Source organism: Danio rerio, chromosome 21, assembly GCF_049306965.1.
Source record: "Danio rerio strain Tuebingen ecotype United States chromosome 21, GRCz12tu, whole genome shotgun sequence".
NCBI classification, from domain to species: domain Eukaryota; kingdom Metazoa; phylum Chordata; class Actinopteri; order Cypriniformes; family Danionidae; genus Danio; species Danio rerio.
This window is the reverse complement of record NC_133196.1, coordinates 12663435-12682500: the sequence shown is the minus strand read 5'-3', so window position 1 is coordinate 12682500 and position 19066 is coordinate 12663435. Positions and strand designations below refer to the sequence as shown.

The following is a 19066-nucleotide window of genomic DNA, read 5'->3' as shown; positions in this document are numbered from 1 at the left end:
CAGATGTTTATTTTCAAAGCACTCGCTCTGTCTGAGAGCAGGGCCAAGAAAAGCAGAGTCTAGGGTGAATATTGAAACTAGTTAAATGTTTTGGAGTTGAATTTTTTGTCTGGGGGGTTTTCGTATAATATTTTCTTTGTCTTTTTTATCATTAACATGTATATTTAGCTTTTTGTCAGAAGAATAAAGCAGTTTTTGATTAATTTTCAATGATTTTTAAATGTAAAATATTTACACTTATGTAAAATGGTGTTTATTACACATTTTTGTACAAAAAATATTTGATATTTAGACTTAATAATAATAACAACTTCATGTTCATTCATTTAGTCATGTTTAGGGGTTGATTTAGTTAGCTGTTGTCTAAAAAAATTGAATAAATAAAATAAAATAGTTTATAATAAAATATTTAATTAAAAATGTACTTTATAATAATATTCTAATATAGCATACTTTATATATATATATATATATATATATTGTAAATGAGCAATATCATACGAGTAGCAGTGTGATATGGCTGCATATGGACACTGGTGGGAGTCGTGCATTGGCTTGAGGCCACAGGCCGAGTGCCTTTGTGTATCTCCATGCATGATATACAGCCATATCGCACTATTACGAGTGTGATATTGTTTTTAATATACAACAATTCGATGGCATAGTGTCAATCAAACACGGAGAGTCTCAAAAACTCTTTTGTCTAAGAAGCTACTTTCTTCCGCCATTCGTTCTCATTTGTAGCTGACGACAGAACAGCAGAAACTGTTGCTACTTCACAAACGTCACTTTATTGCTGGTGTTTGAATGATTCCCTAGCATAATGTCTAAAGTGATGACAAAACAGGTGATTTTGCTGACATTTTAAGATTATAAGGCTGAACGGCATGATATGCCATCAGTGTACAGAGATTCCCCAGTATTTCTTTGCTGATATTAACCCTGAAAAAACCCCAAAGCAAAGCAAACACTAGCAAATTACTATGATGTAAATACAGCACTACAACATACAAAAGAGAGAAATCGACTTAAATGTCACTTACCTGCCTTATGCTGCATTCACACCAGATGCGGAACGCGCATCAATCGTGAGTGATTTACATGTTAAATCAATGCAAACTGGCGATTAGACATCCTGCGGCGCAATACACGTGAATGGCTTGAATGGCGCAGCGCGATTTGAGCGTTTTGCGTGTTTCGCGCAAATTGCTCGTTCAAAAAAAAAAATTCATCAAACTGGGCTCGGATCAGTCAGAAAACCTCCGTCATCCAGGTTCAGTTTCTGGAGGAGTTTATGAGCTCACAGATCTGGAAGCGGGAATGAAGAGAGTAAACTCAAATGTTTACGCTGCTATTTACGTGCGAATAGCGTGATTTATAAATGTTCCGCACTTTCGGAATATTGCACATCTATCAGTCAATCAGATTTGAGAACCAGACAGATCTGTTGTATATGTATAAATATATAAAATGCTTGAGAACAATAAATCATCTCAAGTTCAAAGACAAACACTTTTTGTCAGTCCTAAAAGTTTTTAAACCACGTCAATTTTTTTGTTGTTTTGCATTTCAAACAATCTTCAGTCAATGCAACTTTGCACACAGAGACCCTTAAAGGTCCTGTGAAGTTAAAATATAATTTTTTTAGATGTTAAAGGGCACCTAGTTTAGCCCTTTTCTAAGATTTATTATTAATATTCTGTTTTTTCTGAGTGTGCAAGTTTAAGTTCAGTTCAAAACACAATTCAGACTTTTTTTTTTTTAGGGGTGTGTTGCTTCACATGAAAATTAGTTTTGACTTCCCGTCCAACTTAACAAGGGGGCGGAGCCAAGAGCTCCCCTGCTTTGTGGTTGGCAACAGACAGGCAGACAGACATAAGCAACATGAGTGAGAGGACCAGCATTCAGTCGTACATGTACAACTGGGACACAGTTCAAGCACAGAGTACACGATCATTTGTGTCTTTGTATAGTTTTACAGCCAAATGTGTATTAGTTTAAAATTCCGAGCTTGTACACCAAGACTAATACCCACGCACACTGAATTTACTTTGACTGAGTCACCGGATGCGCCGCTCACAGCCCCGACATGGCAAACCAGACGCGCACATTCGCATGCTTTTTAAAATGAAACTATTCAGATGGCGCTCTGTGGTGCGGCAGAAATATGAACAGTGTCCTGAGTCGTGGCCTGGCGCCGCAGACAGCTGCCGACTTGAGGCATCATTGTGTGTACCCTGATAGAAACCTATGTTTAGAATTCTAATATGCATGGCGTTATGTGCCGCCGAGTGGCACTTCTGGTGTGCGACCTTCAGGCAAATTCATTAATTTATTTCCAATGGAGGGACGCGCATGTGAGGCAACACACGCGCACTTTCCAGTTGCACCTAGTTAAGATCACAGGGAGATTCTGTGACGCCAAGAAATGCAAACCGCTGAAGTTTATGGAAGACGCAATGAAAAGTACACATGTTTGCAAACCCACGTAAAGTTACAAACAATGGAGCAGATGAGAGTGATCATGTGGTGAATGTTGATCTTGTGTTGAGCCCAATGAGCCTTGCATCTAAAAATAGAGCAAGGGTGTTTCTTTGGTGACATTGCTTTGACTCACACGCTGAAAATGGCGGACTGGTCGACCCCAGTGGTGTAGTGGTTTGTGCGTCGACACATGCACTCCGGTGCTCACGGCGACCCGAGTTCGATTCCCGCCTCATGGTCCTATGCCGATGCTTCCCCTCTCTCTGCTTCCCATGCTTTCCTGTCAATACTCTCTACTGTCCTATACAATAAAGGTGAAAACCCCTAAAAAAATAAAAGAAATAAAAGAAAATGGCGGACTGAAACGACAAACTGAGGATATGGTTATGTGCGCCTGGCAATCAGTATTGGTGGACGGGGGAACCACATTCCTACGTCAAGTTGCGGTCAATCTAAAAACCGCTCTAATTGGTCCACCATTTTTATGTTGTTAAATTAAAAAAAAAAAAGCACTATATGCTTATGTGTTTATATCACCCCAATATGACGGTCTATACAGTATACCTGCACATATGTCTGTCCAAACAGCTTAAAAAGTATATTTTTCTCCATAGGTTCCCTTTAATATCAATATGCTCTTTTTAAGGATATCTACAGTGTACACTGGTCTGCTCTAAATGGTGATGAAGTTCGCATTTAGAAGATATAATCCTGATATAAACATCCAAAGTTTGTCACTTCCGCCTAAATAGATAAAAAAAATTTTTATATCACCTCATACTTCAGTTTCTCATCAAATCTTGACCAATCAAATGCTCTCCAGTGTATCTGACATGTCTCGCACCCTTCAAAAAGCTTGTAATTTGGTTTTCATTTGATGCGCTTCAGCTCAAACACTCTCACTGGCAGAGCTGTGATAAAAAAAACACTTCTAGCTGCTTTTTAAATAAAGGAGAGTAGCTACTCTATGTTCTGCTCTCTCTTCATGTTTCAGCTACGATTACGTCAAACATATAAATAAAATGAAAATGCTTATTGAAAAAAATTTCACAGAATCTTTAATGTCATCTCTTGTCTTCAGGGGTCCGAAATATCATCTCCTGGCCCACACCACTCTGAGCCTGAGCCATGTGCAGAGCTCTTTCCGAACACACGACCTGACAATAGCAGACACTGGTGAGAAAATCACACATTCAGCATTTAATGGTCATGGAAACTATTCAGTGTTTCAAACTACAATTAAAAATCTCTTTTTGATCTGTGTTTTAGAGGAGTCTTCATTCTGGTTGCCGCTCTATGGAAATATGTGCTGTCGTCTGGTTGCTCAGCCTCTCTGTATGATTCAAAATGTCATGTGTGGACAGCTCAGAATTCGGGTTTGTAAATGATGATTTATTACAGCATTTTTATACTATTTTCCAGTTGACATATCTGTAAGCCTCGAGCCCTTGGTTATGTTAGTAACTCTAAAAAAAATAGCTGTCTTGAAATGACAGTGAGTGTGTAAAGTCCCAAGATAATTTTCATACACTTTGTTGCATTCGTCAAAGAGCATAGACTATGGAGTGATGCAATACATCAAACATTTCAAACAAAAAATGTGGATGACAAGATTAATTTAGAAGTTGAACAGATCATAGTGCAAAAGATACATTTAAAAAAATAACTAATTTCATGAACATTTCATGAGTTTAATTGAGGGCAGGATTTCCATTCAATAGATTTGTTTAGCACCAAAACTATTTACACAATTAAATACAATTGAGTTGGTCCAACTTGATTTATCAAATAAAAGTTTCAATACATTTGTATTGTGTTTAACTTAAACTCAAAGGTCTGATAATATCATGCATGTCTATGTGTCGCACATTTCAAAGTCTCTTGATCCTAAATGAACTAAAAGAGCCATTTTAAGCATATTTCATGAGTTACATATACAGTTGATTGAGACCTAATTGGACTAATTGTAGGAGAGTTATTGTTCACTGTGCAAAGCAACAAACTGCATTTTAGCTAATAAACTGCCAACACCCAAAACATGGGCACTTCTGCAAGGTGGTAATCTCAAAACTCAAAGCATTACATGAAACTCTTCTAAATCTTTGAACTAACGTGAAGATTAAACTCTAACAAGTCTTTCTATTAAGTTTAAACACTTAAAATTACTTTTATTGTCATCTTTTCCTTCTGTTAATTCAGTCCCACTCACAGCATGCTGGGAACTACAAATCCCCTTACCTGTAGTTGGACCAACACAATTCCCTTATTTTGTCCCAACAGAAAATGCTTTAGTTAACCTTCTGGTTTACAAATTTAAGTGGACTGAACATAAAACAAATAAACTGGCTAAAGAAATTACAAGAATCGTGTTGTTTCAGCTCATTTTAAACGGTAGTTTGAACAAGCAGTAATAGTTTTTTTTTTACTGTAGAAGCCTCATCCCAAGCATTTTTTGTGTCCATTTAAAAGATGTCTAATAGACATCAAAACATAGATGTCCAGGCTAAAACGGGGCTAATTGGGGCTAAAATCTAATAGATGTGTAACAGTAGTCCAAAAATAGACTAGTCATCGGATACACTGGAAGGAATGATGGCACGTGTGAAGTCTGTTAAAACTGTGGATCTGATAACTAGTCTATTTTTGGACTATTGTTAGACGTCTATATTTTCCACTGACAGCCCAAATTTAGCTTTGTTTTAGAAAAGACGTCTATGTTTGGACATCTGCTAGATGCCTTTTAAACATCTTTAAGAATTGTTTGTTTCCGTCATCACAATTGCAGATGAAAACATCCAGAATCAACACTGTTTTTACTGTATTTACAATAAACTAACTGCTAGTGGCAGTTAACTGTAGCTAACACTGGATTGAGCTAGCTAACATTAGTGATATGTAATTTACCTGAGGCAGAGGCTGTGTTGCTATTACAGTTAAATTGCTTTAGGTGACATTAGCATTGTTGTTTGTTTGGCTTACTGTACCTTAGAACAAATCTTTGTTTATCTTCTGGAAGTACAGTAAACTTAGTCTAAAGTCCCTTTAAGGCATGTCATTTTACTCTGTGGTCATCTTTGAAACACCACTCAGGCAGTATGCTCGGGCATTCAGTTTGAATGGGGAAGCAACAAATTCTTCAAAAAAGCTTAGGAATGAATTTGATATTAGGAATCACCAATAAAACTAAACAACAGCTGTGTCTTTAGTTTCATTTCTAAACGTTCAAATCACAAAATCTGCAGAAACTCACGTCTAGTGCGAGCCCCTCCCCCAGAGAATCCTCAGTCTATCCGCTTGTTAAGTGGTGACGTGTTTGTGACGTATGTAATACTGTTTCTGGGTCCAAGCCGCCATTCATTTGAGTGAAGAAATCAATCGTTTATGATCACGTTTTATTCCTATTACACATTAAAGTTAATTTTATATAAAATCATAGTGTACACAACAATCTCTGGGCTTGCTGCATAACAAATATCAAAAATTTAACAATTTATAAAATAGTTAATCACTTTCTGGCCATCAGATATTAGGCATGGACATATATACTGCGATCGTGATTTTCGAAAGCACTAAATCGCTTTGTAAACGTTTACTATTACCATTTCATGAGTCTCCCCATTCAGTTGAATAGAGCGATTGGACCTGGAAGCTGCTTCGCGTGACGTCACACTTAACAAGCGGATAGCAATTTATGATAGGCTCCTGTACTAGAAGGCGGGGCTTCATTCGCCAAACTGATTGTTACACTTTTCCCCCTTCAAATCTACGAGTGACGTGTCCTGTGTATTCTATAGTCTTTGTTTAGTTATAGTTTAGGGAAAAGAATAAAATACATTTATTTGCCTATTATCTCAGGATACCTGGAATCAGTGTTATAAATACTCCAGGCACATCACTTATGAAGTTTGTGTCATTAAAAGATATCAATCCAAACATTTTCAATGTTTCTTTATGGCGGTGAGACTTAAAGACATCAGAATTCTGGTCATCATGCAAATGAATCTCAGCTTTTCCTTGGCTCATCTGTGTTTAAGCAGAGGGGCTTACGAATAGGTCAATTCCCTGTTCATTCATTCATTCATTCATTCAGTCATGTTCTGATATTGTAGAATTATATGTAATCCTGAGTCATCATTTTTGTTGATCCTGTAATGACCCTGCTCTAATCCCTATTTTCTGAAATTAGAGGGAAATAATGAATAATAACAGTGACGAAGCACCTCTGATTTCATGCTCGAACTTAAAGAGGACCTATTATGACACTTTTTACAAGATGTTGAATATGTCCCTAGTATCAGGATTCTGCCAGGTCTTGTCAGTTCTTGTTTTGGTGGCAGAGTCCAGACACTAGTCACTAGTCCTGTCCTGTCCTGTCGTGTGTTGTGCTCGACTCCAGTTTTCCAATGAGCGCCGTCTTGATGTGGGCCACGAGTTCTGTGTGTGCTCGGGATGCGCGCTCTTGTCCTAGTGTTTGTGTTTGTTCTGTCTGCAACATGCTGTTTCATTCTCAGCGTCTCAGTCTTGTTGGTTTCAGTTGGCGCTGGGATGAAACATGCACATTGCATTTATGAGTGCACGATGAATGTTTTTCATTTATTGTGTACTTGTGTCTTGCGTTCAGTCTTCTGTTGGTGTTGTGTTTAGTTCATGGTTTATGTTTACATGCGCCGCATGCTTTAGCGTTTTGTTGCATGTGAATATGCGGTTAATGAGTTGTTCTAGTCCAGTTTTACATGAGCACATCACTTGTGTTGTATAATTGTCATGTGCTCTCCCGTCTATTGTCCAGTCCCATTTCCCTTGTTAAACCCATTATTAGTTTATCCTGTTCACCTGTTTGTTTGTTAATTCTTTCTCTTTATAGTCTCCTATTGTCTGCTATACTGTGACAGTTCGTTGTTGTATGTTGTCCTGTCGTGTCCAGCTCTGTCCAGCCCTGCTCTTCCATACCAGCCCAGTTTATTTGTTTTGTTAATCCATCTGGGGTTTTTTTTGTTCTCCTTTTGTTAAATTTTATCAATAATTAATTAATTAAAAAATCCTTTCCCCACTCACTGAAAGTGACATCTAGAGTGTATATGTGAAGGTCCAGCTGTGAAGGTGACGTTTTGGTGACTGTCACTTTAAATTCAAATGAGATTGCACTCCCACGCCCTCTTTTTAAAAGAAGGCGGAGCTACAAGCATCTATGTGCATTATGGCAACAGTAGCTTCTTACTCAGGGCTGTCTATGCTAATGAGAGAGAGATTATTACTAATGCACATGGCTTTCCTCCTATGATGATGCATACATTGGGAGAATGTCAATCAAAATGTTTCTGTGGACTGCTTTTCTGATGTGTGATTATAAAAATGAGATTTTAATGAATTTCTTCTATTAGAATCTGGCTTAATTCACACAACTGTGTTTAAACACCTTAAAAAGGGATTTGTGCATAGCAGGTCCCCTTTTACAGAATCTGCAAACCCTTAAATGTGATTGGTTGATTTCAAAGTTTGTTCCAGGAACATTAAACTCACCTAAAACCATATACTGCATTCATTTCACTTTCAACTGCTTTTGCACCCAAGTCAGAAAGCAATCCTGAGGACTGGAGAGATGCCTACGGTGTCCTGAGTGGGTCATTTTTAAAGTGTTACCAGCAGCAAGAAGAAACAGACTCTTTAGAGACGCCGGTGTTTACTATTCCCATTAATAAGGTGAGAATTATGCATGTAATATCACAGTAGTTGTAGTTGCATCTAGTCACCAATAGATGCCTCTGTTTTGTTTATGTCCTACAGTACTGTGTGTGTATTCCAGCACAAAACATGTGAAACGAGCTGCACATGTCTTTCAGGCTTATGTTCAACAGCATAGTTTTCTAAGTTGTTTACTAAGCTACTTACTGTTTACCATCAAATGCATTGTTGTTATTTATGACTCGTAGGAAACCCGTGTGCGTGCCACTGAGAGAGACCCGGCTCTGCATGCTCAGAGTATTTCCATAACCAGCCAGTGCGAAGGTGAAACCACGTACACTATTGTCACAGCCACATCTGAAGACACGCATAACTGGATGGAAGCCTTCTGGCAGCATTTTTACGACATGAGTAAGTCGAGCCCCAGAGATTTCCAATAATGAGCATGGTATCAACGCAGAACACACCTGTAGTATCACAGTAGTTCAGTATCTCTGTCCGTCCGTCCGTCCATCCATCCATCCATCTATCCACCCATAGTTGTTGTCTGTTTGTCTGTCTATCTATCTATCTATCTATCTATCTATCTATCTATCTATCTATCTATCTATCTATCTATCTATCTATCTATCTATCTATCTATCTATCTATCTATCTGTCTGTCTGTCTGTCTGTCTGTCTGTCTGTCTGTCTGTCTGTCTGTCTGTCTGTCTGTCTGTCTGTCTGTCTGTCTGTCTCTCTCTGTCCGTCCGTCCGTCCGTCCGTCCAAACAGCTATAGTAGTTGTCTGTCTGAGTCTGTCTGTCATTAAAACTTGCTCTGTTTGTCTGTCTGTCTGTCTGTCTGTATGTCTGTCTGTATATGTATTTCTGCCATTTAAACTTGCTCTCTGTCTTTCTGTCTGTCTGTCTTTCTGACTGTCTTTCTGTCTGTCCGTCTGTCTGTCATCTAAACAGCTATAGTAGTTGTCTGTGTCTGTCTGTCTGTCATTAAAACTTGCTCTGTTTGTCTGTCTGTCTGTCTGTATGTCTGTCTGTATATGTATTTCTGCCATTTAAACTTGCTCTCTGTCTTTCTGTCTGTCTGTCTGTCTTTCTGACTGTATTTCTGTCTGCCCGTCTGTCTGTCATCTAAACAGCTATAGTAGTTGTCTGTCTGTGTCTGTCTGTCATTAAAACTTGCTCTGTTTGTCTGTCTGTCTGTCTGTCTGTGTATGTATGTCTGTCATTTAAACTTGCTCTCTGTCTTTCTGTCTTTCTGACTGTCTTTCTGTCTGTCCGTCTGTCTGTCATTTAAACAGCTAGAGTAGTTGTCTGTCTGTCTGTGTGACCATTCATCCATCCATTCACAGCTATAGTAGTTAGTAGTAATCTGTCTGCCTATCTATCTGTTGTTTCTCTTTTTCTATCTTTCCTTTGTTTTATCATTAAATCACTCTATATTTGTGTTTAATGTAGAATTTCATGTTTGTTCATGTATTTTATATGTTAATCATTTTCATGTTGACTTTATTGTCTAAATTGTACGTCTAATTTGTCAAAAATGTGCTCCACATTCTTTTGGCACCGTGCAAACGGTGGTATGTTCAAAAAATGTATCTTTAAAAAAATCTGGCCCTTCATCATTTTGCAGATTTCCTTGTCGTAACTAAATGCCAGGTGTTTATCTAACATGTTTTTCAGTGCACATCGCAAACACTTTTTTTCTGATATACTCTGTTTGATGCAGTGGCAGTCATAGATAGCCTTAATCTTAAAGATGCATGTCATTTTCTACAGCCAAACTCTTAAGCAGAAATGCAGTGTCATGCCTGTTGTGTACTCTTTCAAAAACTAGCCCTTTTTCTAAATAGCATGCCTTTATTTTGATTTGGATGAAAACTGTTGCCCACACTTACTGTAAATACGTGATTTGCCTTATACAGCGTGGGTGTCTGCTATCCCTTGGTGGAATTGTGAAATTCTACTCGTTATAGTCTATTCAGAGTTTTAATCATGATTTAACAAATGTAACATTTTGGAGTTTTTAATTATTAACTCTTAAAAGGAATAGTTCACCAAAAAGGAAATATTACACCATTTTTCTTGCCCTCAAGTGGTTCAAAACCTTTATGAGTTTCTTTATTCTGTTGAACACTAAAGAAGATATTTTGAAGAATGTTAGAAACCGGTAACCATTGATATCAATAATAGAAAAAAAGAAAGAAAAATGGAAGTCAATGACTACCAGTTTTCAAGATTTTTCGAAATAACTTCAATAGAAACAAAAGAAACTCCGTTTTCATTATTGGGTGAACTATCCCTTTACTTTCAACCTATGCTTTGTATTTGCCAAATGCAAAACATTGAATCGAAGGAGAATTAAATTGAGAGAGTTTTAATATTACAGTTTTAGGTTTTAAGGTTTACAGTTTTAGAAGTTTGGTGTACTAGTCAAGAAACGATCAACTCAAGTCTCGGACTGGCTTGTTTTAAAGCCAATTGCTAGAAAGCCCCAGACTTTTGATGCAGGTAGTGAAAGTTTCAAGATATTGCACATGCAAGAATTTTTACACGTGACCTTCGTAAGGAATCCTGCCTGTTGCTTTACAGTCTGGCAACAGGTTTTAAGACCAGTTTGACTTATTTGCTTTTTCTATTGTGAAATCTGCATTGATATCTGAAAAGGTGAAGGCTCACGCTTGATTTATTTACTTTTCGCATATATGCTTTTTGAAGTTCTTTATAGTTTTTATCAGTCGCTTTGGTACATTTCTCAAATCATTCTTAAAGTTTACAATTCTCAGAACAACTTCTACGATTAGAAAAGTCTCTTTTACCTGTCTCTTCTGGTATCTAGCTCTCAAAAATGAATACCAGTGTCAATATACATGTCAAAGTCATCAGTATAACAAGTCCTTGAATCATTGTGTAGGGATTAAACGGTCAAATTGATTAGATGTGTTGTCAATATGACAGTGTGCTCGATGTTCTGATGTAAAATATGGCTCGTTTTTGACAATTAGGGTACAGCTTAGTTTGTGTGTTGGAGCTTGATACACATTTATACTTTTACTGTTTGTACTGTAATACCATTACAGAAAGGAATAGACAGAAAAAAAAACAAAAACACAAGTAGAAATGTGAACAAGACAATCTTAAGATTGATTTAGGAACTAAAAAAGTCAGATGGAAATGTATAGAAATATGCTTGACATTATGACAACTTGTTCAAGCCTTTTGCAAGTAAAGAACTACTGCCTAAACATTGTGGGGACTGGGTTATTCAACAGAGACCCTTTATAATACATTTTGATTAACATCACTGAAGCAGTTGATCATAGGAAACATCAGAGAGTCAGACATGTGGTCTGCATGGCAAGCATGGCTTTCTAAGAACTTTTTATTTCTAAATGAGAAGAAAACAGAAGTGATTTTATTTGGGCCCAATGATTTGTCTGACTGTAAACGCCCCAGGCTGGGTAACTTGGCGGAGTTCAGATCACCCCAGGTACGTAACCTGGGCATAACATTAGACCAGAACTTAAAGTTTGACAAACATATCTCAAAAGTAGTGGGAAATAGTTTTTACCAACTCCGCCTTCTTTCAAAAATGAAATCCTCTCTTCCTTCACACTCTCTAAAAATTGCCATAAATTGCGGGAGGTGCTTATAACCTCCCGGTTGGACTATTGCAACTCTCTCTATTAAGTCTCAGATTGCTCGCCTACAGTTAGTGCAAAACGCAGCAGCTAGATTCTTAACAAAAAGCCCGAAATATGCACATATCACTCCTATTCTGAGGTCTCTACATTGGCTACCGGTGACACAAAGAATCGAATTTAAAATCCTTCACTTTGTGTATAAAGCCCTACATGGTCTTGGCCCCTTATTATTTATCCCAACTGATTGTTAAGTACACTCCTCCAAGACACTTGCGTTCCGCTGATCAGTTTTTTATTAAAAGTTCCAAAGGCCCACCTCAAAAGTCGCTGCCTATTTTTAAGTCTAAATTAAAGACACATTTATTTTCTAGGTCCTTTGAAGCATAAGTCCTTCCCTTTCAGAAGGAGGGGGTGGGGGGGTGGGAAGGGGGATCAAAACGGTCATGTTCTCTATCGTGTTTAGTGTTGGTCAACTGTGGTAACATCTTTTAATTAGGAAAAAAATATTTTATTATTATTATTATATTATTATTTATTTATTTTATTTTGCTCTTTTATTGATAATCTTTCTATGCTCATTCCTTTTATGTGTTTATTGCTGTTTTTACTGGTTTATGCTCATATCATGTGTTTATTTTCTCACTGTAAAGCACTTTGTGCAGCCTTGTGGCAGTTGGAAACGTGCTTTATAAATAAATAGAACTTGAACTTGTCTGACAAAGGTCCAGAATTGTCCCATACATGAGCTTATTTGTCCTATTTTGGCTGCTATTCCAGCATGAATTGTGAAAATACCCCATCGAAGAAGGCTTTAAAACCAAGCGGAATGCTCTGTTCGCTGTCTGGACTTTAGCTAATCAGTTTTGGTCAATCCAAACAATTATTTTTCATGAGTCAAACATCTGTGCAAGAAACCCAATCTGATGTAAAGTCATCTTTCACTACTGACCTACTGTATTGTTGTTAAATGAAGAAAACATTTTACAAGTAACTTTTATTCTATATCTTGGACCTTATTCATGAAACAAAAATGATCAATAAAAAGGTGTGAAAAACCAAAGGCGGCCCTTATTGAAGTTTATTTTATTACTAATCCAGCTATTGTTATCCATAAATTTTGAGGAGAATAATCTTGTGAAGCTCTACATTATTATTGTTTATTTGTTGGCTTATTTGTTTATTCAAATGGCCAAATTTTAACTGAGGAAAATTGCTTAAAATGTCATGAAACTGCAGTATTTAAAGCTCATAATTAAATAGAAAATGAGGCAAATAACAGCATAAATGTCCACTTTTTGTTTTATAAAAAAAAGAACCACCCCTTTCAGATGGCTGGCTATGGGCCTAGAGAGTTGTACAAAATCATATGCATGGACATACTAAAGCATTTGCAACTTGTTCAAAGAAACGAGAAACACAATGAAACACAATGATGTGTAGATCGAACGGGGTGTTTTGGAAATTTCAATTCTGATCTGAGAAATGTACCAAAGTGACTTAGAAAAAAATAAAATCTAAGGTATGCAAAAAGCCTTTTAAATGTGACACACCTTTAGTTTTAAAGCTAACAGCAACAGTTAAATGCATTGAGATTTCATTTCCAACATTCTTTTTTTTAGTTCCTTTTTTTCAGCAGGATGTGTTAACAGGTTTAAAAGAAAGGACAGGTACTTTTGTGATGTCTTGATATGGTAAACAAGATAATTGCCTAAAATGCAAACGTGCGCAATCGCATGTGTAGAACCACTTTTTCCCCCTCCCCGAGTATGAGGAACTGCACGCTTGAAAGACGGTGTTATCATTACTGGCATAACAAGCCTATCAAACTTCATCGCTGATGAACCGATGAAGGAGAAGAATGCAAGAATTACAGTTTTTTTGTCTATAAGAGTTTATGAAGGCCAGAGAGAGGCAAAATTTTGAATTATTTGGAGTAAAAATAAGTTGATCTCCTAAATGTTTACTGGAATGCACTCATAACAAAGTTTATTTAAAGTCACTCTATTTAGCTTTTTTGGGTATTGCATTATAGTGTATATATATGTAGCTGTGAGTGTGAAATGGCTGGCAAGTGTCAGGGATTAAAGTGCATGATTAATGTGTCATTATGTAAAAAAATTCTTGTCATACTGCTCAAACCTGCATAAAGTTGTTATAAATTTGCACTATGCCAGTGTGCTTGGCCACTTGGTAAAGTTGTAGCTATAAAGCCTACATGATTGTGGTTTGTATGATGTGGTTTTTTGTGCCGTAAAAGCTTTTGCTTAAATTGGTGTGGTTGACCATTCATTTGACCAATCAGAGTAGTGCAGGCTTTCAGAAAGGAGGGGTTTTGAGAGACTGTATTCTTTAATAGCCGTTTCAGACTCTGTGAGAAAGAGCCAATGCTGCAATCTTTGTTATGAGGAAATTAAAGTGTTTTTGAATTTGATGGATCTATTATTATTAGTAGGCAAGGCAAGTTTATTTATATACTGACTGAGCTCTTCGAATTTCTAATTGGCTTGATACTAATGATCTGAGTGACATATTATGTTTGTATTCAGTGAGCATATGTTATGTATTGAGTTCCTAGGCCATTTAGTTAATGATTGACGTGTAATAATGCTTTAAAATCTACTTTGAATGTAACTGAGTGTCAATGTAAAGACCAGAGGACAGGGTTGATGTGCGCTGATTTCCTAGTTCAACTCTCTGACTGTCTTTTTGGGTCAGTGGCCAGTGAGGAGTCTATTACAGTAATCCACCCTGTTGGTGATAAAAGCATGGACAATTTTCTCTTAAGTTCTCAATGAAGACAAATAATCTAAATCTTGCAATGTTTTTTGAGATGATAGTATGCTGATTTGCTTACTGCTTTGACATGACTACTTGAACTCAGATCTGACTCCAGAGTCACATCAAGATTCTGTACCTAGTGTGAAATATTGCTGTTTGTGAATGTGAAATGGCTGGCAAGTGTCAGGAATCAAGTGAATGATTAATGTGTTACTATATTAAAAATTAGAAATGATTCTAAACATCTTAAAATGAGTCATTGATAATTCCTGTACTGCACAAACATTCATAAAATTGTTTTAAATTTGCATATTGCAAATCTTGAGGTCCTGGAAGAGTTTGGTTTGTATGACGTGGTTTTCTGTGTTGCAAAGGGAAATTCTTTTAAGGTTTTGCTTAAATTGATGTGGTCAGCCATTCGTAACAGACTGTGCCATGATTTGACCAATCAGAGCAGAGCAGGTTTTTCGGAAAGGAGGAGTTTTGAGAGACGATGTAATTGGGTTCATAAGCAATTTCAAACTTCCTGAGAGAGCCGATGCTGCAATGTTTGTTATGAGGAAATTAAAGTGTTTTTGAATTTCATAGATGTATTATTATTAGTAGGCAAGTCAAGTTTATTTATTTAGTGTATTTCATATGCAATGGTAATTCAAAGTAAGATAAACAGGAATAAAAGAAAAAGCTATAAGAAAATAAAAACAACCAAAAATATCAATTATTAAAACAGATGAAAATGTGTTAAAACAGGTTTTAAATAAATGAAAAAGAAAAGAAAGACATAATAGATCGATCTGTTGGACGTAGCATAGTGCTCATTCAGTGAAGGCACAGCTACACAGATGTGATTTAATTCTTGGTTTAAATGTGCCTAATGTTGGAGCTCGTCTGATCATTTCTGGAACCTGATTCCAACAGTAGTAGCTGAGAGTGGATTTACCCTGCTTTGACTGAACACTTGGAATTTCTAATTGACTTGATCCTTATGATCTGAGTGACCTGTTAGGTTTGTATTCAGTGAGCATATCTGTTATGTATTGAGTTCCGTGGCCATTTGGTGTTTTATAGACACATAATCATGCTTTAAAATCTATTCTGAATGTAACTGGGAGCCAGTGTAAAGACCTGAGGACAGGTGTGATGTGCTTTGATTTCCTAGTTTAACTGTCTGACTGAAATTTTGTGGAGGCCAGTGAGAATTCCATTACAGTAATCCCCCCAGCTGGTGATAAAAGCATGAACACATTTCTCTAAGTCCTCACTGGAAACAAAGCATCTAATTCTTGCAATGTTTATAAGATGATAGTATGCTGATTTAGTTACTTTGACATTACTACTGAAACTCTCTGAAAAGATCTGACTCCAGAATCACACCAAGATTTTGTACCTAGTGTGAAATATTGATGTTTGTGAGTGTGAAAGGGCTGGCAAGTATCAGGAATCAAAGTGCATAATTAATGTGTCATTGTATTAAAAAATCTAAGTGATTCTGATCTTCCTTAAATGAGTCATTGATAATTGCTGTCTTACTGCACAAACCTGCATAAAGTTATTATACATTTGTATAATGCCAGTGTGCTTGGCCACTTAGTGAAGTTGTAGCTATAAAACCTACTTGATTGTGGTTTGTATGATGTGGTTTTCTGTGACGTAAAAGCTTTTGCTTAAATTCATGTGGTCGACCATTCGTAACAGACTACGAGATGATTTGACCAATCAGAGCAGTGCAGGCTTTCAGAAAGGAGGGGTTTTGAGAGACTGTGTATTCTTTAATAGCCGTTTCAGACTCCGTGAGAAAGAGCCGATGCTGCAATGTTTGTTATGAGGAAATTAAAGTCTTTTTGAATTTGATGGATTTATTATTATTAGTAGGCAAGTCAAGTTTATTTATATTCTGACTAAACTCTTGGAATTTCAAATTGACTTGATCCTATTGATCTGAGTGATCTGTTTTGTATTGGTTTGAATTCAGTGGGCAAATCTGTAATGTATTGAGTCTCTAGGCCGTTTAGTGATTTAAAGAGGCGTAATAATGCTTTAAAATCTATTCTGAATGTAACTAGGAGCCAGTGTAAAGACCTGAGGACAGGTGTGATGTGCTCTGATGTCCTAGTTCAACTCTCTGATTGTTTTTTTGCGAAGGCCCGTCCATTACATGAGGAGTCCATTGCGGTAATCCGCCCTGCTGGTGATAAAAGCATGAAAAAGTCCTCAAAGGAAACAAAGCATCTAATCATTGTTCAATGTTTTAGAGACAATGGTATGCTGATTAAGTGACTGCTTTGACATGATAACTGCAACTCATATCTGATTCCAGAAATGGCTGGCAAGTGTCAGGGATTAAAGTGCATGATTAATGTGTTATTAAAATAAAAATATAATTGATTCTGATCTTCCTGAAATGAGTCATCGATAGATCCTGTTGTACTGCATAAAGTTGTTATAAATTTACATATTGCTAGTCTTGAAGACCTGGAAGAGTTTGTGCCGTAAAGTAAAATTCTTTTAAGGTTTTGCTTAAATTGATGTGGTCAGCCATTCATAACCGTCTATGCCATGATTTGACCAATCAGAGCAGAGCAGGCTTTCGGAAAGGAGGGGTTTTGAGAGACTATGTAACTGGTTAATGAGCAATTTCAGACACCGTGAGAAAGAGCTACTGTAAGCTGCAATGTTTGTTATGAGGAAATTAAAGTGTTTTTGAATTTTATAGATGGATTATTATTGATAGGCAAGGCAAGTGAGGAGTCATTACAGTTATCCATCCTGCTGGTGATAAAAGCATGGAAAAGTTTCTCACTAGAGACAAAGCATCTAATTATTGTTCAATGTTTTTTGAGATGATAGTATGCTGATTTAATTAGTGCTTGACATGACTACTTGAACTCAGATCTGACTCCAGAATCACACCAAGATTCTGTACCTAGTGTGAAATATTGCTGTTTGTTAATGTGAAATGGCTGGCAAGTGTCATGAATCAAAGTGCATGATTAATGTGTCATTATATAAAAAATAGAAATGATTCTGAACTTCCTAAAATGAGTCATTGATAATTCCTGTACTGCACAAACCTGCTTAGAGCTGTTATACATTCACATACTGCCAATTTTGCAGGCCTGAAAGAGTAAAAATAAAGTAAAATAAAGAAAATTCTTTAAATGTTTTTCTTAAAATGATTAGGGCGACCATTCGTAACATACTATATGATTTGACCAATCAGAGCAGAGCAGGCATTCAGAGAGAAGGGGTTTTGATAGATGATATAAGTGGGTTAATGAGCAATTTTAGACACCGTGAGAAAGAGCAGATGCTGCAATGCTAGTTATAAGGAAATTAAAATGTTTTTAAATTTTTTGGGTGTATTATTATTATCATTAGTAGTAGAAGTTATAATTATAATTAAACATTTTCCTCATTCCGGTTAATCACACAGCGATGAAGAAAGGTCTGACAGTCATGTTTGTTGTCGGTTTTGGGTTTATAGAAAGATTGTGCCTATTTTTAGTATAGAGCCTACAAAAAATCTTATACCATTTTTAATTTTTGTGGTAAACATATCTAGGTAAGATGTGTGGTTAGCATTTTTTTTCATCAAATATTCTTATTTTCTATTTGATATATTTAGTACACTTTTTTACAGTAAATGTAAACCTCCTATAATAATTTATCAGTTTTTTATTGAGTGTCTAATTTAACAACCAATTATAGGTAACATTTAAGTCATTATTTCTACATTTTTAAGTTCAGTTATTGTATTTAAACAGTCTACAATGTCATAAAAAGGGTGGCACTGTGGCGCATTGGGTATCGCTGGTGCCTCACAGCAAGAAGGTCGCTGGTTCGAGCCTCTGCTGGGCTTATCTGAGGAGTTTGCATGTTCTCGCCATGTTTGCGTGGGTTTTCTTTGAGTTCTCTGGTTTTCCCCACAAGTCCAAAAACATGCACTATTGGTGAAATGGGTAAGCTAAATTGTCTGTAGTGTATGTGTGTGAATGAGAGTGCATGGGTGTTTCCCAGTAGTTGGTTGCAGCTAGAAGGGCATCTGCTGTGTAAAACAATTGCTGGATAAGTTGGTGGTTCATTCCACTCTGGAATACCCTGATTAATAAAAGGACTAAGCCGAAAAGAAAATGAATGAAAAAATGAACTTAGCATATAAGGAAGCCAAATTAAAGTTGTTGTCATTACTATGGTTAGTTGTTTATTTCAACTCCATGACACAAAATATTAGATAGTTTTTCCTATCTTCACTCAATTCGTGTCCATATGACTGTAGTTCATGATGTTTGGAGCTGAACAAATATAGTTCACTTTAAATTATCATAGAATCCACTTTTTATACCTCAGATTGAAGTAGTCTAGCAGTATCAGCAATACATCACCTGATAAAAGTCCAGTCATCAATCTCAGTTGTAAAAGCAACAAATAATAACTTGAGTTCTAGTTGATAGTTTGGAAGAGACAGAAGATAGTTTTTTTT

At 36.6% G+C, this 19066-nt stretch overlaps 1 protein-coding gene across 1 annotated transcript in view; it reads left to right on the top strand.

Moving 5' to 3' along the window:
• Window positions 1–19066, top strand: part of rtknb (rhotekin b) — a 73177-nt gene that overhangs the window by 14514 nt on the left and 39597 nt on the right. The window contains exons 7-10 of the mRNA NM_001328566.1: window positions 3566–3660; window positions 3754–3860; window positions 8056–8184; window positions 8415–8577. Of these exons, the coding sequence (NP_001315495.1) occupies window positions 3566–3660; window positions 3754–3860; window positions 8056–8184; window positions 8415–8577 (494 nt within the window). The remainder of the gene's footprint in view (window positions 1–3565; window positions 3661–3753; window positions 3861–8055; window positions 8185–8414; window positions 8578–19066) is intronic.